The sequence below is a fragment of the Dama dama genome, chromosome 20 (genome assembly GCF_033118175.1).
Source record: "Dama dama isolate Ldn47 chromosome 20, ASM3311817v1, whole genome shotgun sequence".
Classification (NCBI taxonomy): Eukaryota; Metazoa; Chordata; class Mammalia; order Artiodactyla; family Cervidae; genus Dama; species Dama dama.
The window spans coordinates 64,044,795-64,068,145 of record NC_083700.1 but is presented as its reverse complement, the minus strand read 5'-3'; the positions used below and the strand labels follow the sequence as shown (position 1 = coordinate 64,068,145).

General features: G+C 36.6%; 1 protein-coding gene and 1 non-coding gene across 4 annotated transcripts in view; both read right to left on the bottom strand.

The window, feature by feature from the left end:
- Nucleotides 1-13,811, bottom strand: part of ADGRL4 (adhesion G protein-coupled receptor L4) — a 141,185-nt gene extending 127,374 nt beyond the window's left edge. For 2 of the 3 annotated variants that reach the window (XM_061121552.1, XM_061121553.1), the window contains exons 1-2: nucleotides 13,721-13,811; nucleotides 12,224-12,373 (exon numbers count right to left, since the gene is read on the bottom strand). In XM_061121552.1, the coding sequence (XP_060977535.1) occupies nucleotides 12,224-12,373; nucleotides 13,721-13,742 (172 nt within the window). In that variant the 5' untranslated portion in view covers nucleotides 13,743-13,811. Of the gene's footprint in view, nucleotides 1-12,223; nucleotides 12,374-12,712; nucleotides 12,984-13,720 lie in introns of those variants that run through there. The other variant, XM_061121554.1, reaches the window with a different exon arrangement.
- On the bottom strand, nucleotides 1,529-1,610 carry TRNAF-AAA (transfer RNA phenylalanine (anticodon AAA)). Its single transcript has one exon. It is a non-coding gene; the product is annotated as a tRNA-Phe (tRNA).
- Nucleotides 13,812-23,351: the final 9,540 nt, after the last annotated feature.

Sequence of the window (23,351 nt, the reverse complement as noted above, 5' to 3'; positions counted from 1 at the left end):
AGTTTGAGGATCATACAAGGCGACTGTTTGAATGTGTTTCCTTGGGGAAAATTACTTAATCTATAAATTGAGGATAATATGAGCTTTTATTTCAGAGTTGTTACGAAGATTAAATTTGTAAATTCATGTAAAGTGCTTAGAATAGAAGGTAGCTCAGAGAAAGCACTCAAATTATCATCAGTATTATTACTCTTTTTGTGAATAAGCTGTAAATCTGAAGTTACTTATTCAAGCATTAAAGAGACCAAATAAGGAAGAAGAGAAATAATGGGAAAATGATAATCTGGTTAATTTGCTTCCAAATGACTGGGATTTGGCTATAAAGTATGTTGGTGCCCTATTAAAACTGGGACTGTAGAAAATTGACATTCCAAGAACAAAAGAAATATTATCAATTTTGCAAAATGAAATCAGCAATTTTAAAATACTGAAATATTTTAAATAGGGAACTATAATAAAACAAAAAAATTGAGACTCAGTGAGTCACTTTGTGATGTTAAAGGTGCTAATTCCAAATTTCTTTGTTCTTTATACTAATATTTTCTTGAAAAGCAAAAGAGGTTTAAAATATATGAAAATCCCACATCTAGAGTACAATTTTCATTTAATTTAAATTTCCTGTGTGTATGTGTGCTAAGTCGCTCCCATCAAGTCCAACTCTTTGTGACCCTATGGACAGTAGTCTGCCAGGCTCCTCTGTCCAGGGGATTCTCAAGGCAAGAATACTTGAGTGGGTTGCTGTTTCGCCCTCTAGGGGATCTACCCAACTCAGGGATCAAACTCCTATGTCTTATGTCTCATGCATTGGCAGACAGTTGCTTTACCACTAGCACCGCCCTTTAAATTTCCTCTGCTGTGTGCAGTCACTCAGTTGTGTCTGACTCTTTGTGACCCCATGGACTATGGCCCATCAGGCTCCTCTGTCCATGGGGGCAAGAACACTGGAGTGGGTTGCCATGCCCTTCTCAAAGACCTCTTCTCAACCCAGGGATCAAACCCAGGTCTCCTGCATTGCATGTGGATTCTTCATTGTCTGAGCCACCTTAAGTTTCCTAGAATTTCCTAAAGATACAGCTGAACAGAAAGTATAAATGGTAGAACTGCCCTGTTCACTCAGCATGCAAAAAAAGAAAACTAATTCTAGAAAAATGGTATCTAATTTTATTGCTGTTGATGCTTTATCACCAGTAGCACATATTACAAGAGTGTGTGTGTGTGTGTGTGTGTGTGCATGCATGTGTGTGCATGCTCAGTTGCTCACTGAGTATCCGACTCTTTGTGACCCTATGAAATGTAGCCTGCCAGGCTCCTCTGTCCATGGGATTCTCCAGGCAAGATACTGGAGTGGGTTGCCATTTACTCCTCCAGAGGATCTTCTCAACCCAGGGACTAAACTCAGTCTCCTGTGTCTCCTCAGTTGGAAGGTGGACACATTATGGCTGAGCCACCTAGGAAGTCAGTAAGTCAGTGTATATATGTGTGTATACACACACAGGTATATATATACCTGTTTCACAGGTAACTACCACGTAGTCGGCAGGATTCAAACCTGCGCGGGGAGACCCCAGTGGATTTTTGGTCCATCTCCTTAACCACTCGGCTACAACTACACTAAGAAGGAATTATTTCACAGGTAACTACCCTGCTTATTTAACTTATATGCAGAGTACATCATGAGAAACGATGGGCTGGATGAAGCACAAACTGGAATCAAAATTGCTGGGAGAAATATAAATAACCTCAGATATGTAGAAGACACTACCCTTAGAGCAGAAAGTGAAGAAGAACTAAAGAGCCTCTTGACAAAAGTGAAAGAGGAGAGTGAAAAAGTTGGCTTAAAGCTCAACATTCAGAAAACTAAGATCAAGTCATCCGGTCCCATCACTTCAAGGCAAATAGATGGAGAAACAGTGGAAACAGTGGCAGACTTTATTTTTTTGGGCTCCAAAATCACTGCAGATGGTGATTGCAGCCATGAAATTAAAAGACGCTTATTCCTTGGAAGGAAAGTTATGACCAACCTAGATAGCATATTATAAAGCAGAGACGTTGTCACCAAAGGTCCGTCTAGTCAAGGCTATGGTTTTTCCAGTGGTCACGTATGGATATGAGACTGGGACTATAAAGAAAGCTGAGTGCAGAAGAATTGATGCTTTTGAACTGTGGTGTTGGAGAAGACTCTTGAGAGTCCCTTGGACTGCAAGGAGATCCAACCAGTCCATTCTAAAGGAGATCAGTCCTTGGTGTTCATTGGAAGGACTGATGCTGAAGCTGAAACTCCAATACTTTGGCCACCTGATGCGAAGAGCTGACTCATTTGAAAAGACCCCGATGTTGGGAACGATTGAAGGCAGGAGGAGACGGGGACAACAGAAGATGAGATGGTTGGATGGCATCACTGACTCAATGGACATGAGTTTGGGTAAACTCTGGGAGTTGGTGGTAGACAGGGAGGCATGGTGTGCTGTGGTTCATGAGGCAAAGAGTCATGGGTTCACTCGCAAAGAGTCGGACACAATTGAGCGATTGAACTGATATATATATATATATATATATGTATGTATATATATAATATGTATGAAGAATCAACATTTTAATCTGCAGCAATAAAAAAGAAATCGATAGTCTTCATTGGAAAAAAAAGTCAATACTTTGATGTTAACTCAGATAGTAAGTCTTATCTAGGGTTGATTTAACATAGAAATTTGAATAAGTCTTTTTGATTATTGATATTAGAACTCAGAAGTTCTCTGTTGATATTTACTATTTCTGTTTAATTCTCTGTGCCATTAGTTATCTGATATTACTTTTCTGATTCTAAATATGCAATGAATCCATCTAGCTAATACTGATTAAAAAGTAATTAAAGACAAATGAGACTTCTACATGAAGAAACATTTTCATATTTCACTATAAATTGGTTGGGAAAATCCAGAATCATATATCCATGTTAAACTCTTTTTTAAGGTCTCAGATTACTTCTTAGTTTGTATCTCATTCATTCTCATAATTGTCCTATGAGATAAACATGAAACAGGATGACTCAGAAAAATTATTCCTGAAAAATGACACTGTCAAATTACATTAGAGAACTTTTCAGATTTAAAACTGTGGAGTTGATCAGCAAAACTCAGATGACACAAGTCCTTTTTTCCTTCTCTTTTTAATAATAAAATATTAGCTTAAAGTTTTTATAATGGTTTATTCCTTTATTTTTCTCTTTTTATAGGGTAAAAGAGTTTGTAATTTTATGTAGTGGATGTTTTTGAGGACATTCTACCTAATTATTGTGCTTGAGTTTGTTTTCTCTATTGTGTAACCTCCCTTGACAATAGATGAAAGAGGTCATACTTCTAGTTACAAGGAAAAGAATTTCTGAAATTGGCAAAGGTGTTTTATTTATTTGGATGAAGTTCACAGAAAACATGCATCCTGGAATGTAAGCCTTGGGTTAATTTAGACTATCATTTTTTAATAGGTTACATTTTCCATTTAGTACAAGAAGTCACAAGGAAATAGGCACCTCACTTTAAAAACACTTGATACACAGCTATCTAGAAGCAGATTAGAGTTCAAACATTTTCAATTTTGCATTATTATTCATTTCCTAAGAAATTCGTCTGGAGGGTATAAAAATACATTTGTTTTATAAAAAATTTACTTCCTCAAAAATTTTTAGTAATATTTCACATATGAAAGAAAATGTGGATGTAATGTTATTGAGACATAGATTTCTAAATCTTCAAATATTCTTTAAGTATTTCTTAAAAGCCATACCAGAGATCAAACTGCCAACATTTACTGGATCATAGAGAGCCAGGGAATTCCAGAACAACATCTACCCCTGTTTCATCTGCTATGCCAAAGCCTTTGATTGTGTGGATCATAACAAACTGTGGAAAGCTCTTAAAGAGATGGGAATACCAGACCATCTTACCTTTCTTCTGAGAAACCTGTATGCGGGTCAAGAAGCAACAGTTGGAACTCTGTATGGAACAAAAGACTGGTTCAAGATCAAGAAATGAGTACTTCAGGGCTGCCTGCTGTCACCCTGATTATTTAATCTATATACTGAGTGCATCATGAGAAATGCCAGGCTGGAATCAAGATAGGCGGGAGAAACATCAACAACCTCAGATATGCAGATGATATCACTCTAATGGCAGAAAGCAGAGGAACTAAAGAGCCTCATGATGAGTGTGAGGGAGGACAATGAAAGAGCCAGCTTAAAAGTGAATATTAAAAAAATGAAGACCATGGCACCCGGGCCCCATTACTGCATGGCAAATAGAAGGGGCAAAGGTGGAAGCAGTAAGATTCCCTCTTCTTTGGGCTCTAAAACACTGTAGATGGTGACTACAGCCATGAAATAAGAAGACGTTTGCTTCCTGTCTGAAAAGCAATGACAAACCTAGACAGTGTGTTGAAAAGCAGAGATATTCCTCTGCTGACAAAGGTCTGTATAGTCAAGGTTATGGTCTTCCTAACGGTCATGTACAGTTGCGAGAACTGGACCGTAAAGAAGGCGGAGCACCAAAGAATTGATGCCTTCAAACTGTGGTGCTGAAGACTCCTGAGAGTCCCTTGTCCAGCAAGGAGATTAAACCAGTCAATCTTAAGGGAGATCAGCCCTGAATATCCAGTGGAATGACTGATGCTGAAGCGGAAACTCCAGTATTTTGGTCATCTGATACAAACAGCTGACTCATTGGAAAAGTTCCTGATGCCGGGAAAGATTGAGGGTAGAAGGAGAAGAGGGCGTCAAAGGATGACATGGCCTCATTGAAGCAATGAATGGACATGACCTCGTGCAAACTTTGGGAAACGGTGAGAGACAGGGAGGCCTGGCTTGCTGCAGTCCATGGGATCACAAAGAGCTGGACAAGACTGGTTGACTGAATAACGACAAAAATCATAAGACACCTCCTTCCAAGGACTGGAGAAAAGGAAAGAGAGGAAGGTAGAGAAGGAGGACAAAGAGGCGGGAAAAAAAAGAAAGAGAAAGGAAGAAATGAAAGAAAATGCTGGCACTGGCTGCTACTAAATTCTCTGCTCCTAAGCTCCGAGATCACAAAAGGTGGTGGTGGGAGTGGTGGTGGTTTAGTCGCTAAGTCGTGTCTGACCCTTGTGACCCCATGGACTGTATATAGCCTGCATTTCCATCTCCAGGGGATCTTCCCAACCCAGGAATTGAACACGGGTCACCTGCATTGCAGGCAGATTCTTTACCGGCTGAGCTACAAGTACTAAATATAAAAGCATAAGGAAAGCTGCAGATAAACTACTGGAAGTGCTGATTATGCCAGATGAGAATGAAAATCAAATATTCAATAGATACCCATTTGCAGCCTTAAGACAAAAAAGACAAGATTCAGAATCTGCTGTGAAAAATCACCTCTCTGGTGGAAACTGATCCAGACAGTTTTGATCCACTGTACCTTCTGGGTTTATAACTCCACAAAAGGCAAATATGGTTATATTTTAAAGATTAACTTTCTTTGTGTTTGTTCCAAACTGACTTAATAAATACTCACTTAGGTAGCCAGACTATTTAACTTGCCTGATCATGATAAAACTAAACTGATGGACCATCTTTTTTGGTAACAGAAATAGAATGTTGATATATTAAATTATTAAGGGTACCAACTTTTAAACTTTCAAAACTATAACAGGTTTAAAAAATGACAGGGACAAAATGAATATTCTAACTGCTGGAATGAGTAAATCATTTTGCTTTTTTCTCAGTCATTTTAAAGGTAATGATGATGCTTTATCATATATGAAAATGCTTGCTCTGTTCCCCCAAAAATGCGCTGACACATATTATGACATTTTGTCCTACACTGTAATGTTTATTTTATAAAATATTTGTATCAGTGAAAACATTTTTAAATAAGTTGATACAGAATCTAATTCATCAATGTATTAGGCTTATCTTTGTTACTTTTAGAGCTAGAGATATTAACAATGCCCTTTGGAATTATATTCATGAAGAACAGATAATGGCTATGAATTGAATGCATGAATATGATACATCTATATTTAAACAAATAACAGAACATAAGCACCTTAATGAAAATTAACAACTTGAATGTCAGTGTATTTATTCACAGTGACCTTGCTATACATGCAATGTCAAAATATTTCAAAACCAAAAAAGTCTTCATTCCATGCTACTCATGAAAAATATTTCACCTCATATTAATTTATAACCACACACCATTTTCTTAACATCATTTTGGCATTTAATCTTCTACTTTACCCATCAGATTTGGCTAAAAGTTTCTCTTAGTTGTTTCTGAAAATTAAACAAATCTCATTGCCTCAAAATCCCTCTCAAAATCTCACTTCCATTGAGGATAGAGAAAAAAAGCATATATTTGAATAATTTAAATTCAATTTATATCATATATATAAATTATAAATAAAAGTCCGAGAACAGTTTTGAGCACTGAGAGCATCATGTTCATAAATGAACCATCTTACAATGGTATTTACTTGGGTGAGAAATGAATGACACCCATTAGATGTTCAGCATGCTTGTTCTTAAAAACTGTTTACATGCAGAATATAATTATACTTCATAAAAGACAAAAGATATATATGTGTATATACATATACACATCATAAAGTCATGACTATGTGTATGTATCATTATTAAATATGAAATATCATTCAGATGTGAATAAAGAGTTATTTTTCTGGTCACATTTTTATTACAGACATTATTACTTCATTAAATACTTATAACTACAGTTATTATTTGTAGGACATAGTTTAGAGTATACCTAACTGTGTTAACTGATGTGCATGTATACAACATATACATTTTGCAAGCTTTGTGTCCGTTTTGATGACTGTTGCTTTGCCTATTTTGATGAGTACCCTCTTTATTACTAAAAAAAAAAAAAAATTGTTATGGAAGCAATTACATGTTCTCAGCACTTCTATTTTATCCTGGGCAGATTCATGTTAGTGGATTATTTTAATTAATATTTCTCCCACATTCTGCTCTTAGATAGCTATTGTCACACTGTTCTCTCTACCTTTACCAGCCTGATACTGCTCTCTAGTTTATGACGATGTTCTTCCAGTTGAATTTTACAAGCATACATATGGTTATTAGATAATAATGAAAAACTACATTTTAATCATGCAGTGTGTCTCCTTGAGTCAGGCACCAAGACTTCATTATTTTTTGTAAAGTGCCTGTGATGTGGTTCATAATGGCATGTCTGAGCTGTGAAAAAATTTTATGCATGCATACAAGCAGTCAATTACATCCTTCCTGACCCTTCCTCTTCCTACCTGGGGCAAGTGTTTTCCTCCTACCCATTCTGACTACAGGAAACTTCCAACAATATTGCCCCTCTTAGTGAGCTGATATGAGAGTAGAGATTATTTTCTTACCCGCCCCCATCCTCTCACCCAAACATGCGCTGAACTGCATCCTCCACCTAGCTCCTGCTTCTTGCTTCTCATAGCTCAGTTGATTCCAACTCAAGCAACAGTGTTTTAGGTGTACCCAAAGATGATTTCAGCCATTCCTACCTTCTTCCCTTTTATAACATAATTACCTGGGAGAGAAGGGATCTTTAACTTCCTATATTTGTAAACTACTGTACACTAGAAGGTAACCAAAAATGTACTGAGAACCATAAGGAAGAGTAATAGTAATATATATTTAAAGAATCACCTACATTTTAGAGTTAAATATTAACAATTTCAATAGCGTTTAAATGTACCCCAAAATTTCTACACAATCTCTCTCACCCCCTATCTTAAAATGTACTTAGATGTCAGCATAAAGATAAGTGTGTAAATAAATTATCATTAATACTTCAATAAAGTGGTAATAAATAAACTCTTGTTAAAATGATTCTGTTCTAACAATTTGATTTAAAAATCTGTACTACCCGGATTATGTCAGGTGACTGGTAATACACTGACATTTTTGGTAATCTAGAGAAGGCTGAGATTCCCAGGTTTGAGTCCTAGGTTTACCACATTAGCCTTGGGATCCTGGAAAACTCACTTAAGCTTCTAGAGTCCTACTTCTCTCATATGTGAAGGCTGTAGCATGGAGCTCCACAGAAGCTATTAATAGCTATACCCAGTTATATTGCTGTTTGTCAGTAAAAAAAAGAATCTTTAGTTTATATTTCAAAAGCTTTATATAAGAATTAAAGATACACTGGGTAGAGGCAGTATAAATTATAATGAACTGTACAAATATAAATGATTATTGGTTTTACAGGTTGGGTAAATGGCCTTTTGTGGGTTGACCCTCACTAATCCATTCTTACTCTACCTAAGGGAGTCATCTTTCTAATATCAACAGTCTTATCATTGTAATTCAGCTACTTAATATCTACCAAAGTTTCTTTTTTGGTGAACAGAACAAAGTCCATACCTTTGACATCTTGACTTAATTTCCACTGATCCCTCAACTAATATATATTGTGATATACAGTCAGCATGAAATAATTGGAGCTCCTTAAAACAAACAAACAAAACACATGTTCAACTTCTAGGCCTTTGTTATTGCTGACTCCTTTTGCCTGACTTCTCTTTGTCACTTTGCTGATCTTAATGTGTGTGTTAGTTGCTCAGTCGTGTCCTATTCCTTGTGACCCTATGGACTGGAGCTAACCAGGCTCCTCTGTCCATGGAATTCCCCAGGCAAGAATACTGTAATAGGTTGCCATTTCCTTCTCCAGATCTTCCAGACCCAGGGATCGAACTTGGGCCTTCTGCATTGCAGGCAGATTCTTTATCACTGAGCCACCATGGAAGCTCACCTTAAAAAGTCAATCTTAATAAAGATCTTTATAAGTTGATCTTAATAAAACAAATTTATTCTCAACTCTGAGCGTAAATGTCACCTCCACTCTCAAAGTTCCTTGCAGTTGACTATCCATTTCAAATTTACCTCTTCTAATACTTTTTATTGGAGAAGGCGATGGCACCCCACTCCAGTACTCTTGCCTGGAAAATCCCATGGATGGAGGAGCCTGGTACGCTGCAGTCCATGGGGTCGCTAAGAGTCAGACACGACTGAGTAACTTCACTTTCACTTTTCACTTTCTTGCATTGGAGAAGGAAATGGCAACCCACTCCAGTGTTCTTGCCTGGAGAATCCCAGGGACGGGGGAGCCTGGTGGGCTGCCGTCTATGGGGTCACACAGAGTCGGACACGACTGAAGTGACTTAGCAGCAATACCCTTTATAACATTGTGTCAAATTATTAATATAATTCTGTGACTGACCTCAGATATACTAGAAATCAAGGTCAATTTCCTACTTATAATTTTAACCTAAGGGCATAGCAGTATCTGATAAGCAGAGGCTTTACGGTCAAACACAGTGAGTAATAATACAGGCACTGGGGTGAGACAGACTTGGGTTCAAATCTTGGCTTCTCTACTTATTTGTTGTGTCACTTCAGATTTTCACTGAACCTTCTTAAGACTATTTTCTTATAGATAAAGTGGGAATAATAATAGATGAAGGTGTTATGCTAATTAATATACTAGACTAAGTGCACAGTAGATATTAACTATCCTGATGATGATGGTGATAATGATAATAATGATGAACATAATAAGTACTTGTTTAATAAAAAGATAATTAATGAGATAAAATCACTACTATTAAAACTTGTTTCTATGGGACTGTGTAATCCAAAGTCTAAATAACTTATTCAAAACTAGCTTTTGGAACAGTGTACATTTAGTATTGGGTTATTATCATGATATTTATTTGGGAGGTCTTTGAGGAAGACAAATTTTATGAAGATAATGAAAGTGAAAATCAGTTGTGTCCGATTCTTTGTGATCTCATGGACTATACAAACCATGGAATTCTCCAGGCCAGAAAACTGGAGTGGGTAGCCTTTCCCTTCTCCAGGGGATCTTTCCAACCCAGGGATCAAACCCAGGTCTCCCGCATTGCAGGCAGATTCTTTACCAGCTGAGCCAAAAGGGAAGCCCGGGAATACTGGAGTGGGTAGCCTATCCCTTCTCCAGTGGATCTTCCCACCCCAGGAATCAAACTGGGGTCTCCTGCATTGCAGCCAGATAGATTCTTTACCAACTGAGCTATTAGGGAATGAAGATGATATTTATAATGCCAAAAAACAACAATTTTCATTGCTCAAAATGTAGGCATCCTCTGTAACAAAAATTCTGTCCAATGATTTCATAGTGGTCTACTAACAATCTTAGAGAAAAATAAGGAAAGATGAGAAGCTCCTTAGAGATGAGAAAAAGGCAACAAGATTATTCATGCCGAAAATATAACCTAGCTGATTCAGAAGCTAAAAATGTCTTAATTCCAAAAATCAGAGTAAATGTATTTACTGAAAAAAGTAATTAATAAAATTAATAAATTTTAATTACTCATTAAATAAATAATTAGTTAATTAATAAAAGGTGAAAAAGATGAAAATCACTGATTGAACAATTTAAAAGGATAGTATAAACCTCAAATAGTGAATATCAACACAAGTGAATATGTACCATTCTTTAAATAAGAAGGGAATTTAAGAAGAATTTTAAAAGAAAAAAATTCCCATTAAAAACTGTGTTCTGTTTAAAAATGAAGTGCAGGGCCAAAGGTCTTGAAATACTTTTATTTTTCAATGGAAAATATTTTCTGCCCTTCAGCTGGCTATTGACTAAACTGCAGGGGGGAAAAACAATTGCATTGGATAATGGAAGATGTGTTTTCAAAAGAAATCATTAAAAACATGACTATGAACTGGCTGACTGATGAGGGTTCAAATTGTGAAAAATCACTGGCGTTAATGATGGTAATCATGATAGTTGAAAAGTATCTAAATAACAAAAAGGCAACACTGCTTATAAAGTACTCTGGTACAATTTGCAATGATTAGTGGAAAAACACACTAATATGTCTGATGCCATATTTTGAAGGTCACTCAACTATCAACTTGCCATAATGCCATCCAATTAAATACACAATAAAAATTTAAGATTATTTACGGAAAGAGTTTTGTAGTGCTTGTACAATAGTAAATTACAAATCCTGGCTGTATATACAAGCAGAAATGCCTGATCTAATGCACCATTAAGCAACTGTAGCTTTGCTCCACATTTTTTAAACATTAAACTAATTATGATGAGGTCTGGCCTTACTATATACTGCATATTTAATTTTTTAAAGCCTATCAAATTGAATCATAAGATGCAACTTGTTTATGCTATATGCAAACACACACAATATTAACAATGTACAATATGCTGGCTTAATTAGAAAAAGTTCATGTTATCTTAAATACATTTAGGAGTGTAATACCACAAAGTTCTAATTTGAACTTGACATTTAATTATATTTTAAAACTGATTTATCTAACTTGGAACTTTTTTTTTTCTTGCTTTCTCCTACAGAGAATTTTGCCCTATTGACCTAGTTAAACTAGATTCTACTAAAAATGAAAGAGAGAATAAAGATTGAGTAAAGACTGAGGAAAGAAGAGGCATGGTAATGATGAAGACCACAGATAAGAAATCACTTATATTTGATTATCGGATGGTGTTCTGTTCATCAAGCCAACGGGCTAAATTGTAACCTCGAAGGAACTTTCCTGGAGTTCTTTTTCTGGGCTCTACCCTAAAGTTTCATAAATGAGATCTACTATTTCAGAATAGAATATATTTCAAAATTTTCTCTCTCTCTCTCTCTCTCCAGGGTATATGTCCAGAGTACACAAGAGAAAAAATTCTAATCTCTTAATGGGTATTCTCAAATTTAGATACTCAAGTACTAAGGAAGGTATCTAAATGCAACACATATGGATATAGCCTGGTCTTCACGAATTCTCTGTGCTTTTCCCCCTAAAAGTATTGACTCTGCTTTCTGCAACCTAGTTTTCCAACTTAAGTTCCAGGGCAATCTACCCAAATTACTGGGCTGGCCAAGAGTTCATTCAGATTTTTCCATGCCATTTTATGGAACTACTTTCTAACCAACCCAATAAGATATGCATGGAAGCATCAAAAATCCATAATCAAGTATAAATTTTGACCTGCGAAGTTCAAATTTATTGCTTAGTTAATTAAGCTTTTTTTTTTTTTTAACCAATAGCATGAAATCAAGCAGTATAAAGTAAGGAAACTTAATTTCTAGCTTAGGAAAAAAGCAGTTATATCAGAACTTCATATTAAAATACACAACAAAAGAGGTAATAAACATTGTTTACCTTCACAAATTGTGATGCCATTTCCTGAATATCCAAGGTTGCAATAGCAGCCTTCAGCTCCATTCCGAATTTCACATTTTGCATTTGGGTGGCAAGGCGTCTTGATACAGTTTTGAGCGCAGCAACAATTCAGCAAAGTGGAAAAACCCACTAAGGAAAGTAGAGAATACAGCTTTTCAAAAAGAAAAACCTTCTTCCATTGTTGAATTAGACAATATATACATTAATACCCTTCTTTTTTTGTTTTCCCATCTAGATAAATACTTCATGAGAATTTCCCAAAGGAGAATTTAGGTAAATAACAGGACACAAGCAGGAATTAACGCTTTTCTTCATTCTCAACGTTTATCAAGTAAACCTCAACCAAGTTGAAATGTAATAAACGACCTGGCTCTATAAAGAAAACAGTATTCTAACATCATTGGACATTTCACCTAGAGGTGAGATACTCTTAAAGGTAGCTGCATGACTGTAAAACAATATCCGTACCCTGGGAATGACTCTCTGCAGAAAGAAATCAAGGTGTACTGAGTATCTGGGTCTTTTCAAAGTCAAATCTGTGTTGTTTTAAGATGATACCATCCAGGAGGACAAATGCAATTAATGGTTTGTTTTTTTTCCTGTGTTCTAAAGATCTTTTAAAATTCTGCCTTTTCCATAATAAAGTTTCTTTTATACTTTTTCCCATTAGAAGGGAAAAAAAACAAAAAACAATTCAATGTACTTGTCAAAGACTGAGCTTCCAGAAACAGGACGCCACTCAAACATGACCAACAACACGCAGCATGAGAGAGTACAAGCCTTTATTTCAGAGTTCTTGTAAACAAAGTTGGAAATGGTATTTTGCGGGCTGTTAAGAAAAGATAAGGAAAAGCGTAGGACGTTCCTTTTTTTTTATTGTTGTCCTAGTCCTTCTCAAGACAAGCCTGCTTGAGATGGACAGTTATGAATCATGCAAGTCATTATTCTGAAAACAGTCATCCGAGATAAATTGGCCTTATCTGGTAACAAGAGATTCTTAAACATTCAATTATAAATCCCAGCTTCACACAGGGCTGTATATACTGTCTAAACCAGAATTAATTTGGCTTCAAAGATGTCATTTATTATCTTTCTGCACAGTATCATCAAAATGGTGATTTTAAAGAAACTCAAAGTCTGGGCCAGCAGTCCCCTTGAAACAAGGCCAGGAAACCTCTCACAAGTGTTAATGGTTTGAAGTTCCCAGATTTTTTGAGGGACAATCCGAAGAAAGGTCAAAGTCTGGGACTTTGGGCACTTGGTCAGCAGGAACAAAGAGATGACTTAGTTCCTGGGTACTGAATATCGAACCCCAGCGTTTAAAGGCCAAGGCGAAAAACATCCTGGGAAGGGCTAGTTCAGTTCTCCCAGGAGTCTTGGCGAAATGCACTTGGCCCGTGCGTACCACCTTGGAAATACCATACTCCCCACAGGTGCTGGTCGGGGCAGCCCCGGCCGCCGGGCACGGGCACTTACCTAGGAGCGGGAGGAGTCTCATTGGCGGCGCCGCGGAGCTGGCGGAGGCGCGGGCGGAGCGACGGGACCAGCGGGCCGAGTACCTGGGCCGCGGCGGGGCGGGCGCGCCAGGCTCCCGGCTCCGGCCCGCGTGACGCGGCCGCTTCCTCCCGCCACTTTCCGGCCTCTTTTGTGTGAGTGCGTGTGTTCAGCGCTGAGTCTGCAGGCCACGTCCGGACCCGGCCCCTACGCCACCCTGACCCCCTCCCGGCCGCGGGCCGCCAACCCCGTGCGCGCCGCGGGCCGCCAACCCCGTGCGCTCCGCGGGGAGGGATTTTGCCCGGTGCCGGGGCGCAGGGTCCAGGGTGCAGACCTCCAAGTCAAAGCGCTCCAGATGTCTGCGGAGCGTCCCCCCGAAAGAACTTCCAGAACCGCCTAGATCTTAGGGGATCCTTCCTACAACCTCAATTCGCAGGACACGTCTTTTTTTTTTTTTTTTTTCCCTCCCTTCACTAACACTTTTCCCTAAAGAACTGTGGGTTTAGAAGTAGGTTGGAAACTTGGCTCCAAACGACAGGGCCTGGGTTTCTAGCTTAAGTCTGCACCTTGTGGGAACTCAGGGTTCCATAGCGAAGAATAAAAAAGTACGCTATCTTACCTACAGGTTAGGCTTGTGTCTAAAATGAGTGAAAAACAAGCAAACCAAAAACACAAGTGTCAAGAATTAAATGTCTACGAAGTACAAAATGATCTTTCCCACTTTCAACTAAAATTTACCCTTCTGCTCACCAGTCTCCTCTCCTGAACCCCTGGTGCATCATATATAGCTTTCTTTTCATGTTACTATATATGAGTTGATCACATAGATTCAGATCATTTAGGTTGAAACAAGGAAACAGTTTTAGTGTAAAAGTTAAACATAACTGTCAGGTGAGGCTGATCTATAAGACAGAAAGCAGATAAGTAGTTCCTCGAGGTTGAAGTGGAGTGTGGGATTGACTGCAGGGAGGGAGAAGGGAAATGTGAGATAATGGGAATATTCTGTATTTTGATTGGTATGGTGGTTACCTAAATGCATAGGTGTGTCAGAAGTCATCTCTTTAAATTTGTGCATTTTATCACATGTATATTATACCTCAATAAAGTAGTATAAAGAAATGACTGATCTTTGTGTCTCGGACATCAGTCATTAGACCTTTTAACAGTTGGGCACACCTTTGTCACATTTCGTATGCATTCTGTTTAATTGAACAAGCATGTTAAGAATCCACTTTGTATTCACAAAGATGAACAAGCTGTGACTCCAAGAAGATAAAAATAAACTAGTGGAGTGTGAGTCACTCAGTCAGGTCCGATTCTTTGTGATCCCATGTACTGTAGCCCGCCTGGCTCCTCTGTCCTAGGAAATCTCCAGGCACGAATATTGGAGTGGGTTGCCATTCCCTTCTCCAGGCGATCTTCCTGACCCAGGAATCGAACCCAAGGCACCTGCGTCACAGGCAGATTCATTACCGTCTGAGCCACTATGGAAGCCCAATAAACTAGTGGGGCAACAACTAAAACAAATCACAGTGACACAAATCACAATAATTCATGTACTTATATATAGACATACTGAGTGCAGCACTTTCACAGCATCATCTTTTAGGATTTGAGAAAGCTCAACTGGAATTCCATCACCTCCACTAGTTTTGTTGGTAGTGATGCTTCCTAAGGCCCACTTGACTTCACATTCCAGAATGTCTGGCTCTAGGTGAGTGATCACACCATCGTGATTATCTGGGTTGTGAAGAACTTTTTTGTACAGTTCTTCTGTGTATTCTTGCCACCTCTTCTTAATATCTTTTGCTACTGTTAGGTCCATACCATTTCTGTCCTTTATCAAGCCCATCTTTGCATGAAATGTTCCCTTCGTATCTCTAATTTTCTTGAAGAGATCTCTAGTCTTTCCCATTCTATTGTTTTCCTCTATTTCTTTGCACTGATCACTGAAGGCTTTCTTATCTCTCCTTGCTATTCTTTGAATCTCTGCATTCAAATGGGTATATCTTTCCTTTTCTTCTTTGCTTTTTGCTTCCCTTCTTTCCACAGCTATTTGTAAGGCTTCCTCAGACAACCACGTTATGGTTTTGCATTTATTTTTTTGGGGATGGTCTTGCTCCCTGATCCTGTACAGTGTCACAAACCTCTGTCCATAGTTCATCAGGCACTCTGTCTATCAGATCTAGTCCCTTAAATCTATTTCTCACTTCCACTGTAAAATTGTAAGGGTTTTGATTTAGGTCATACCTGAATGGTCTAGTGGTTTTCCCTACTTTCTTCAGCTTAAGTCTATATTTGGCAATAAGGAGTTCATGGTCTGAGCCACAGTCAGCTCCTGGTCTTGTTTTTGCTGACTGTATAGAGCTTCTCCATCTCTGGCTGCAAAGAATATAATCAGTCTGATTTCGGGGTTGACCATCTGGTGATGTCCATGTGTAGAGTCGTCTCTTGACTTGTTGGAAGAGGGTGTTTGCTATGACCAGTGTGTTCTCCTGGCAGAACTCTATTAGCCTTTGCTCTGCTTCATTCTGTATTCCAAGGCCAAATTTGCTTTCAATATGCCAGCAAATCTGGAAGACTCAGCTATGGCCACAGGACTGCAAAAGGTCAGTTTTCTTTCCAATCCCAAAAAAGACTATGCCAAAGAATGCTCAAACTATCTCACAATTGCACTCATCTCACATGCTAGCAAAGTAATGCTCAAAATTCTCCAAGCCAGGCTTCAGCAATACGTGAACCATGAACTTCCAGATGTTCAAGCTGGTTTTAGAAAAGGCAGAGGAATCAGAGATCAAATTGCCAACATCTGCTGGATCATTGAAAAAGCAGAGTTCCAGAAAAACATCTATTTCTTCTTTATTGACCGTGCCAAAGCCTTTGACTATGTGGATCACAATAAACTGTGGAAAATTCTGAAAGAGATGGGAATACCAGACCACCTGACCTGCCTCTTCTGAAATCTGTATGCTGGTCAGGAAGCAATAGTTAGAACTGGACATGGAACAACAGACTGGTTCCAAATAGCAAAAGTAGGATGTCAAGGCTGTATATTGTCACTCTGCTTATTTAACTTATATGCAGGGTACATCATGAGAAACTCTGGGCTGGATGAAGCACAAGCTGGAATCAAGATTGCTGGGAGAAATGTCAGTAATTTCAGATATGCAGATGACATCACCCTTATGGGAAAGTGCAGAAGAACTAAAGAGCCTCTTGATGAAATTGAAAAAGGAGATTGAAGAAGTTGGCTTAAAGATCAACATTCAGAAAACTAAGATCATGGCATCTGGCCCCATCATTTCATGGCAAATAGATGGAGAAACAGTGGAAACAGTGGCAGACTTTATTTTGGGGGGCTCCAAAATCACTGCAGATGGTGACCTCAGCCACGAAATTAAAAGACGCTTACTCCTTGGAAGAAAAGCTATGACTAACCTAGACAGCATATTAAAAAGCAGAGCCGTTACTTTGCCAGCAAAGATTGTGTGGCCAAGGCTATGGTTTTTCCAGTGGTCACGTATGGGTGTGAGGCTTGGACTATAAAGAAAGCTGAGTGCTGAAGAATTGATGCTTTTGAACTGTATTGTTGGAGAAGACTCTTGAGAGTCCCTTGGAGTGCAAGGAGATCCAACCAGTCCATCCTAAAGGAGATCAATCCTGAGTGTTCATTGAAACAAGCGATGCTGAAGCTGAAACTCCAATACTTTGGCCACCTGATGCGAAGAACAGACTCATTGGAAAAGACCCTGATGCTGGGAAAGTTTGAAGGCAGGAGGAGAAGGGGATGATAGATGAGATGGTTGGATGGCATCACCGACTCAATGGACATGAGTTTGAGTAAACTCCAGGAGTTGATGATGAACAGGGAAGCCTGGCGTGCTGCAGTCCATGGGAATGCAAAGAATTGGACACAACTGAGTGACTCAACTATGTACTAATCTACCATATATAGACATATTTCCTTGGCTTTCAATTCTTTTTCTGAACCCTTTTCTAGCTTAATTATATTCCTACAAAAAGTGCTTGAGTATGGTCCCAGAATAAATGAGGAACAGAAGTGTTGTGTGATTTGCTTGAAATCATACACAGCGTCTTAAGTCGCTGGTTACTTTCAATCCCAGGCTCTTTTGTTTCTGAATCACTGTTCTCAGTCAACCTGCTATATTCTTTGTACAGTGGTATCACCCGGAGAAGGCTACTGCAAAAATGAGTAGTCATCAGTTACTGTTACTCAGGGAGTCTGGAAAGGTGTTTTAAATGCCCTAAATACCACGAAAAATAACTTTGGACTTTATTCTGCTGTAATTGGTTTTCTTTGAAGATTCCTTTTTTTTTTTTTTTTCCTTTTTAAAGCTAGACAGTGATTCAGTGAATAAAACTCTGGCAGCAGTCTGAATGAGGGATGTTATGGAGACATCAAAGGCTGAGAAGCCAGAGTAGTCCAGGAAATAGACTACAACTGCCTGAACCAGGATGGGAATATTCAGGTGGGGGAGATATGGACAGATTGGAGAAAGAATTAAAGGAAATTGAAATCTGGTGAACTTGCTAAGGCTGAGGGGTAGGTTTAAGACTGAGAGTGTGAATGTCTTCTAGATGTGTGAACAGAAACAGAAACCACAGCTGAAACTCACAAAAAGAAGAAAGACAAGATGAAGAGTGGCTTAAAAGGGGGAAAAAGTAACAAACCTGGTTTTATAAGATAAAATTTGAGCTATTCCAATGACCTGATCCATTGGTGGAAAGTTAGTTTTTCCAAAGTTGTTGCATCATACTTATCATATGCAGTCATTGAGTGTACTCATCATTTGAAAGACATAAATGTATAAATATATTGTTTCCAGAGACAAGTTACAAACTGAAACACAGTACTTGCTTTTAAAATCACTATCATAAATTAGTTTACTCCATAGATCATCTGCACATGCTTAATTTTTATACTAAAGATAATAGAAGGCAGCCAATTTAAAAAAATATTATTTTTCTTTATGTATATATTGCTTAACAATGAACAAAAATTAGCTAAAGTGCAATTAAAGTAATCTCCAAACTTTTCCTTTACATATGTTTTTATTTCAAAAAAAAAAGTTTATTCATTTACTTTTTATCAAGAAAATACAGGAGAGCAAAAAGTAAGCATGAAGTATTTAATTATGTTCATAGTTTTAAGATTATTCTTCTTAATCAAATTAAAATTTACTACTTGAAAAAGTTTATATCTATAAGAAATAAATATAATAACTGAATAATTTTGAATCTGTTGTCTTTATGTTAATGAAAAATATTTAGAATTTTCAATCCAAATATTTTAATTGTGAGAGAAAATCATAGTTTAAAGATGTATTTTCAAAGAAATATAGGACCTTAAGCATAAACTTTTAGCGGCATTCTTTATTTGGGTACCACGGAGACATGTCTAGTTTTTTGAAAATTTAACAATCCTTTAGAGCTTGATTTTGGCCTAAATATAACACATGGAAGTAAAATCATTTTAAGCTGTCTACCTGATTGTGGTTTTAATACACTAGTACAGACATTCATCCTACAATGTGAGATCTTATCAAATCCATGATTAGTTCTATCTTGGGTCTGTCTGTAAGGTGCCAAATTAAACAGGATTTCCTTGAAAGGTTCTTGGTCAGGTTAAAGCTTGCTCTGGATAGTATTTACTGTGAAAGACCTGGGTTTAACTCTAACTTTTATCATGAGTAGATTGTTTAACCTATTTGGGGACTAGTTTACCCACTGTTACATGAAAATAACAATGCTTGCCTTAGTAGATCATAGTGGGTTGTTAAAGTCACTAACATACATTTCAGAACTATTGGGTATTTGATATCTTTAATATTTAAAGCATCAAATATAGGAAAATATTACACAACTGAAATGAAGTCCTTTCCCATAAATGCATTTATGGTGCCCACAGAGACTAATACAAGAAATACATCCAGTTTCTGGTCCCCCTTCCTGAGACCCCTGGGATACTGATTCCTCACCTGGGTGTTGATAGTGTGACTGAATTGTAAGTGTTTGGCCAGCTCTGTGACTATTTCTTAGAATATCATCATTACTCACATCATTGAATTTTTTCAAATATGGAAACCTTGTCAACAATTGTTAATTTAAGTGTTTCCTCATTTCTTATTATCTGTATTCCCATAGGACCCTCAGAAGGATTACAATTTACCAGATATGTTTTTCTACAAGCCAATTTTTTTTCAAATCTAGAAATAGCACTGTGCAATTGGAAAAAATACTGTAAAAGGTTTAAAAGAAAAAAGGAAAATTGAGTTATGTGTAAGGTTGGAAAGAGTAATCAGATGGCAATATACTCAATGTTTAAACCAAGAAAACCTTTACCAAAGTGAAACATTAATTCCTTATTGTAAGGAAACTTCCACAAGTGGATAAGGATTGAATTTCCACAATGTGAACCTGTCTGTTAATGATTCTTAACCTGGTCTTTTAGAACTGACAGTAAGAAATCTAATTAATTTTTCCTCTATGACACCTCACACAATGGCTTGAGGATAAAGATATATATTTGTAAAAGTGATGATTGGATGAATAAAAAAAAAATCAATAGATACCTAGAATGGTGTATAGTCAAGTCTATTAGAAATAAAAATCTTTTACTTTGTAGTTTATTTGTCTAAAATGTCTTTTAGGTTTCCAGATGCATTTCATGTTATCATTGTTGTTGTTGTGTTAGTTGCTCAGCAGTGTCTTACTCTTTGCAACCCCATGGACTATAGCCAGGCTCCTCTGTCCATGGGATTCTCCAGGCAAGAATACTACAGTGACTAGCAATTCCCTTTTCCAGGGGGTCTTCCCAGCCAGGGGACTGAACCTGGATCGCTTGCATTATAGGCAGATTCTTTACCATCTGAGCCACCAGGAAAGCCCAATTTCATGTGAATATAGCCAATCTCTATCACTTGCACTTAAATTTAAAGAAAAAGTCAGGAAAACCTTTAGTTAATTGTAATCTATATTTCCCAAACTGTGAGGAGCAGTTTTTGGTCTACTGTTAAGCTAATGATCTTAAATAGTCAGTGTAGAGATGCTACAAGTTCTGAAACTAGTTACCTGGGTATTTGTGACTTTCTAATCTATATTGAGCCTATCAAATGTCTATCTTGTATCAAATATAAATTTTAATGTTTTAGTACACATTTCCACAAAGCACTTTCAACAACTTAATTTTCTAATTATAATACTCAAGTTAGTTTAAAAAAAACTTTTTTTTTAAATTGAGTTTCGAAAACTAGAAACAGAAACACTAAACTAGCTTTTGTGCTACAAAGAGGGTGCAAAAAGCATCTGGTAATTTTCAACCATGGCTGGAAGGGAGGAGATCCAAGTTCCTTCCCAGCCTGGTTGTTCGATTGTTTTGTGGCCTTCAGAAAACTCACTAAATCGTTCCATTATTCTGTTTAACATTTGCAAATGTCTCTGCTTTATATGTTTTTTTCTGTTCTATGGTTTATAAAGATTTATAGATTAGCACTCACACTTTTGGAACTGATATTTTTAAGCCAGGCATTAGCCAAAAAAATAGAGGTAGGAGCATTATGCTGGCTCTCTGTATTGTAACTGACTTCTATTTTATCTTGTTAATGTATTTTCCTTTGTTTGAACTTTTCCATGTTACAAGAATATGAAACTGACCTCACCTTTTAAAAATGGCAGTAATTCTAAAATAGAAGCCATGCTACAATCATCAACTATTTAATATTGTTATACTTTTTAGCTATGCTTTTAACATGTTGTAGCATTGATTTATTTGTAGTTGATTGCTCTTTTTCATTGAATTGTCCAAAATAATATCCTGAGAGGTTGCAGAGTCCATCAGGATGTGCAAGTAATTTAAATTATTTCTTAAGGTATGTAATACTTTGTGCTTTATATTACATTTCATTTACCTTTGTGTTCTTTAATCACCAGTTTATTATACTTTCTTACAATTCTCCATTTCCTTCAATTTTTTACCAAAATTAAGTATTGTAATTACATACTATCAGCATATTTCAGCTGCTTGTTCTTCACTGTCATCTATTATTTTTAACATGTATATTGAGGATACAAGCTACTGATTCAAATCTCCAGGGGACATCATTATTAACGTCCTTCCACTTTGAGAATTATCTTTTTATTCTTGTTCTTTACTTCCTACTTTGTCACAAATCTTTAATCTTAGACAAGATTTAGTTTTCTTATTGTAATCTATTTTATTAATACCCTTCTGTGAGAAGGGATTGGCTTAAAAATTAAAAACCTATCTGGAAGTCTAAATAAGATAAATTAGCTTATAGTCATTTGTGATTGATCTTATTAAAAAAATTGTTAAAGATAGGCATCATACTATGCATTTCCCCCTTATCTCTATCTGTAATCACAAATAATTATAAAAGTACTATCTCTAGTCAACCAATTGTGAAAATAATTGTGCTTACACAGAAATAATTAGATTTAAAGGGAACATTTACTCAAAGTTATGGTAGAATAAAGGCATCATTGACACATATTGTATATTAACATTGGTAAACAAGGGCTAAGATAACAGAGTTTATTTCTCATTTATGTCTTAAAAATTATTCACAAGCAAGTTATAATAATTTCTCTTCCAAAATTCTTAAATGTTACTGATGTTTTTCAAATTTTAATTATACCTATTATTAATATTTTTCCAATGAAAAATTTTAAATGTATGAGTAAAATATACTCCTTTGTCATATGAAATTATATAAACATCTTTTATTTTTATTCAATGACTTACAAGAAAGTGATGGACACCTAAAATAATGATCAGTTAGTCATAATTTCAGAAACATTTCTTTCTATGAATGGACTTCCACAAAGGGAAAACATACTCAAAATGGTGTCTTTTGGAAGTTGAAACTTGCTTGTGAAATGTAAACAACATTATTTATCATGTGAAGAGTAATGATGTGAAAAAAATTCTCACATTATTTTATTTTTGTGATGAATATGATTGCTGAGTCTAGAACACTGAATGATCAAGAGGTTTTATTTTTGTTTTTCATTAATGGATATCCAAGTACTTATAGGTAACTTTTCTAATATAAACACAGGTTTAAAATTAAAAGAATTCTAAACTATAATTGTAATAACATTTTTAGTGTGAAATTGTCTCACTGCAAAAGAAGTTTCCGTTAAATTATTATATACATAATTGGCCCTTTAATCATAATGTTGATATCCTACTTCAAGGTTCTTTTTCACTTTGCCTCTTTAAATCAGAAAATAAAAATAAGTTTTTTATGTAAGCAGGTAATTTAACGTAGGCACTTCCTAAATGTCTATCATTGCTCTCATATTTGTGAGAACTGAAGAATTTTATTTATACTTGCAAGAAAGTACTTTTAAAAACTTTTAAACAGTGCCTATTACTGTCTTCTTTTTGAAGGCTGAAATTAACATTATGTATTGTTTATACTTTCAGTGCTAAGATTGTTAAGGTTGATGTATACAGTTTTTTAAGTGATGTGTCTTGTTTACAGTGTCCTGTGGTCCATTACTATAGCATTTCAGAGGAACCACATAATTATGGTCTTATAGGTTGTCCTGTAAATATAATAATTTTGTT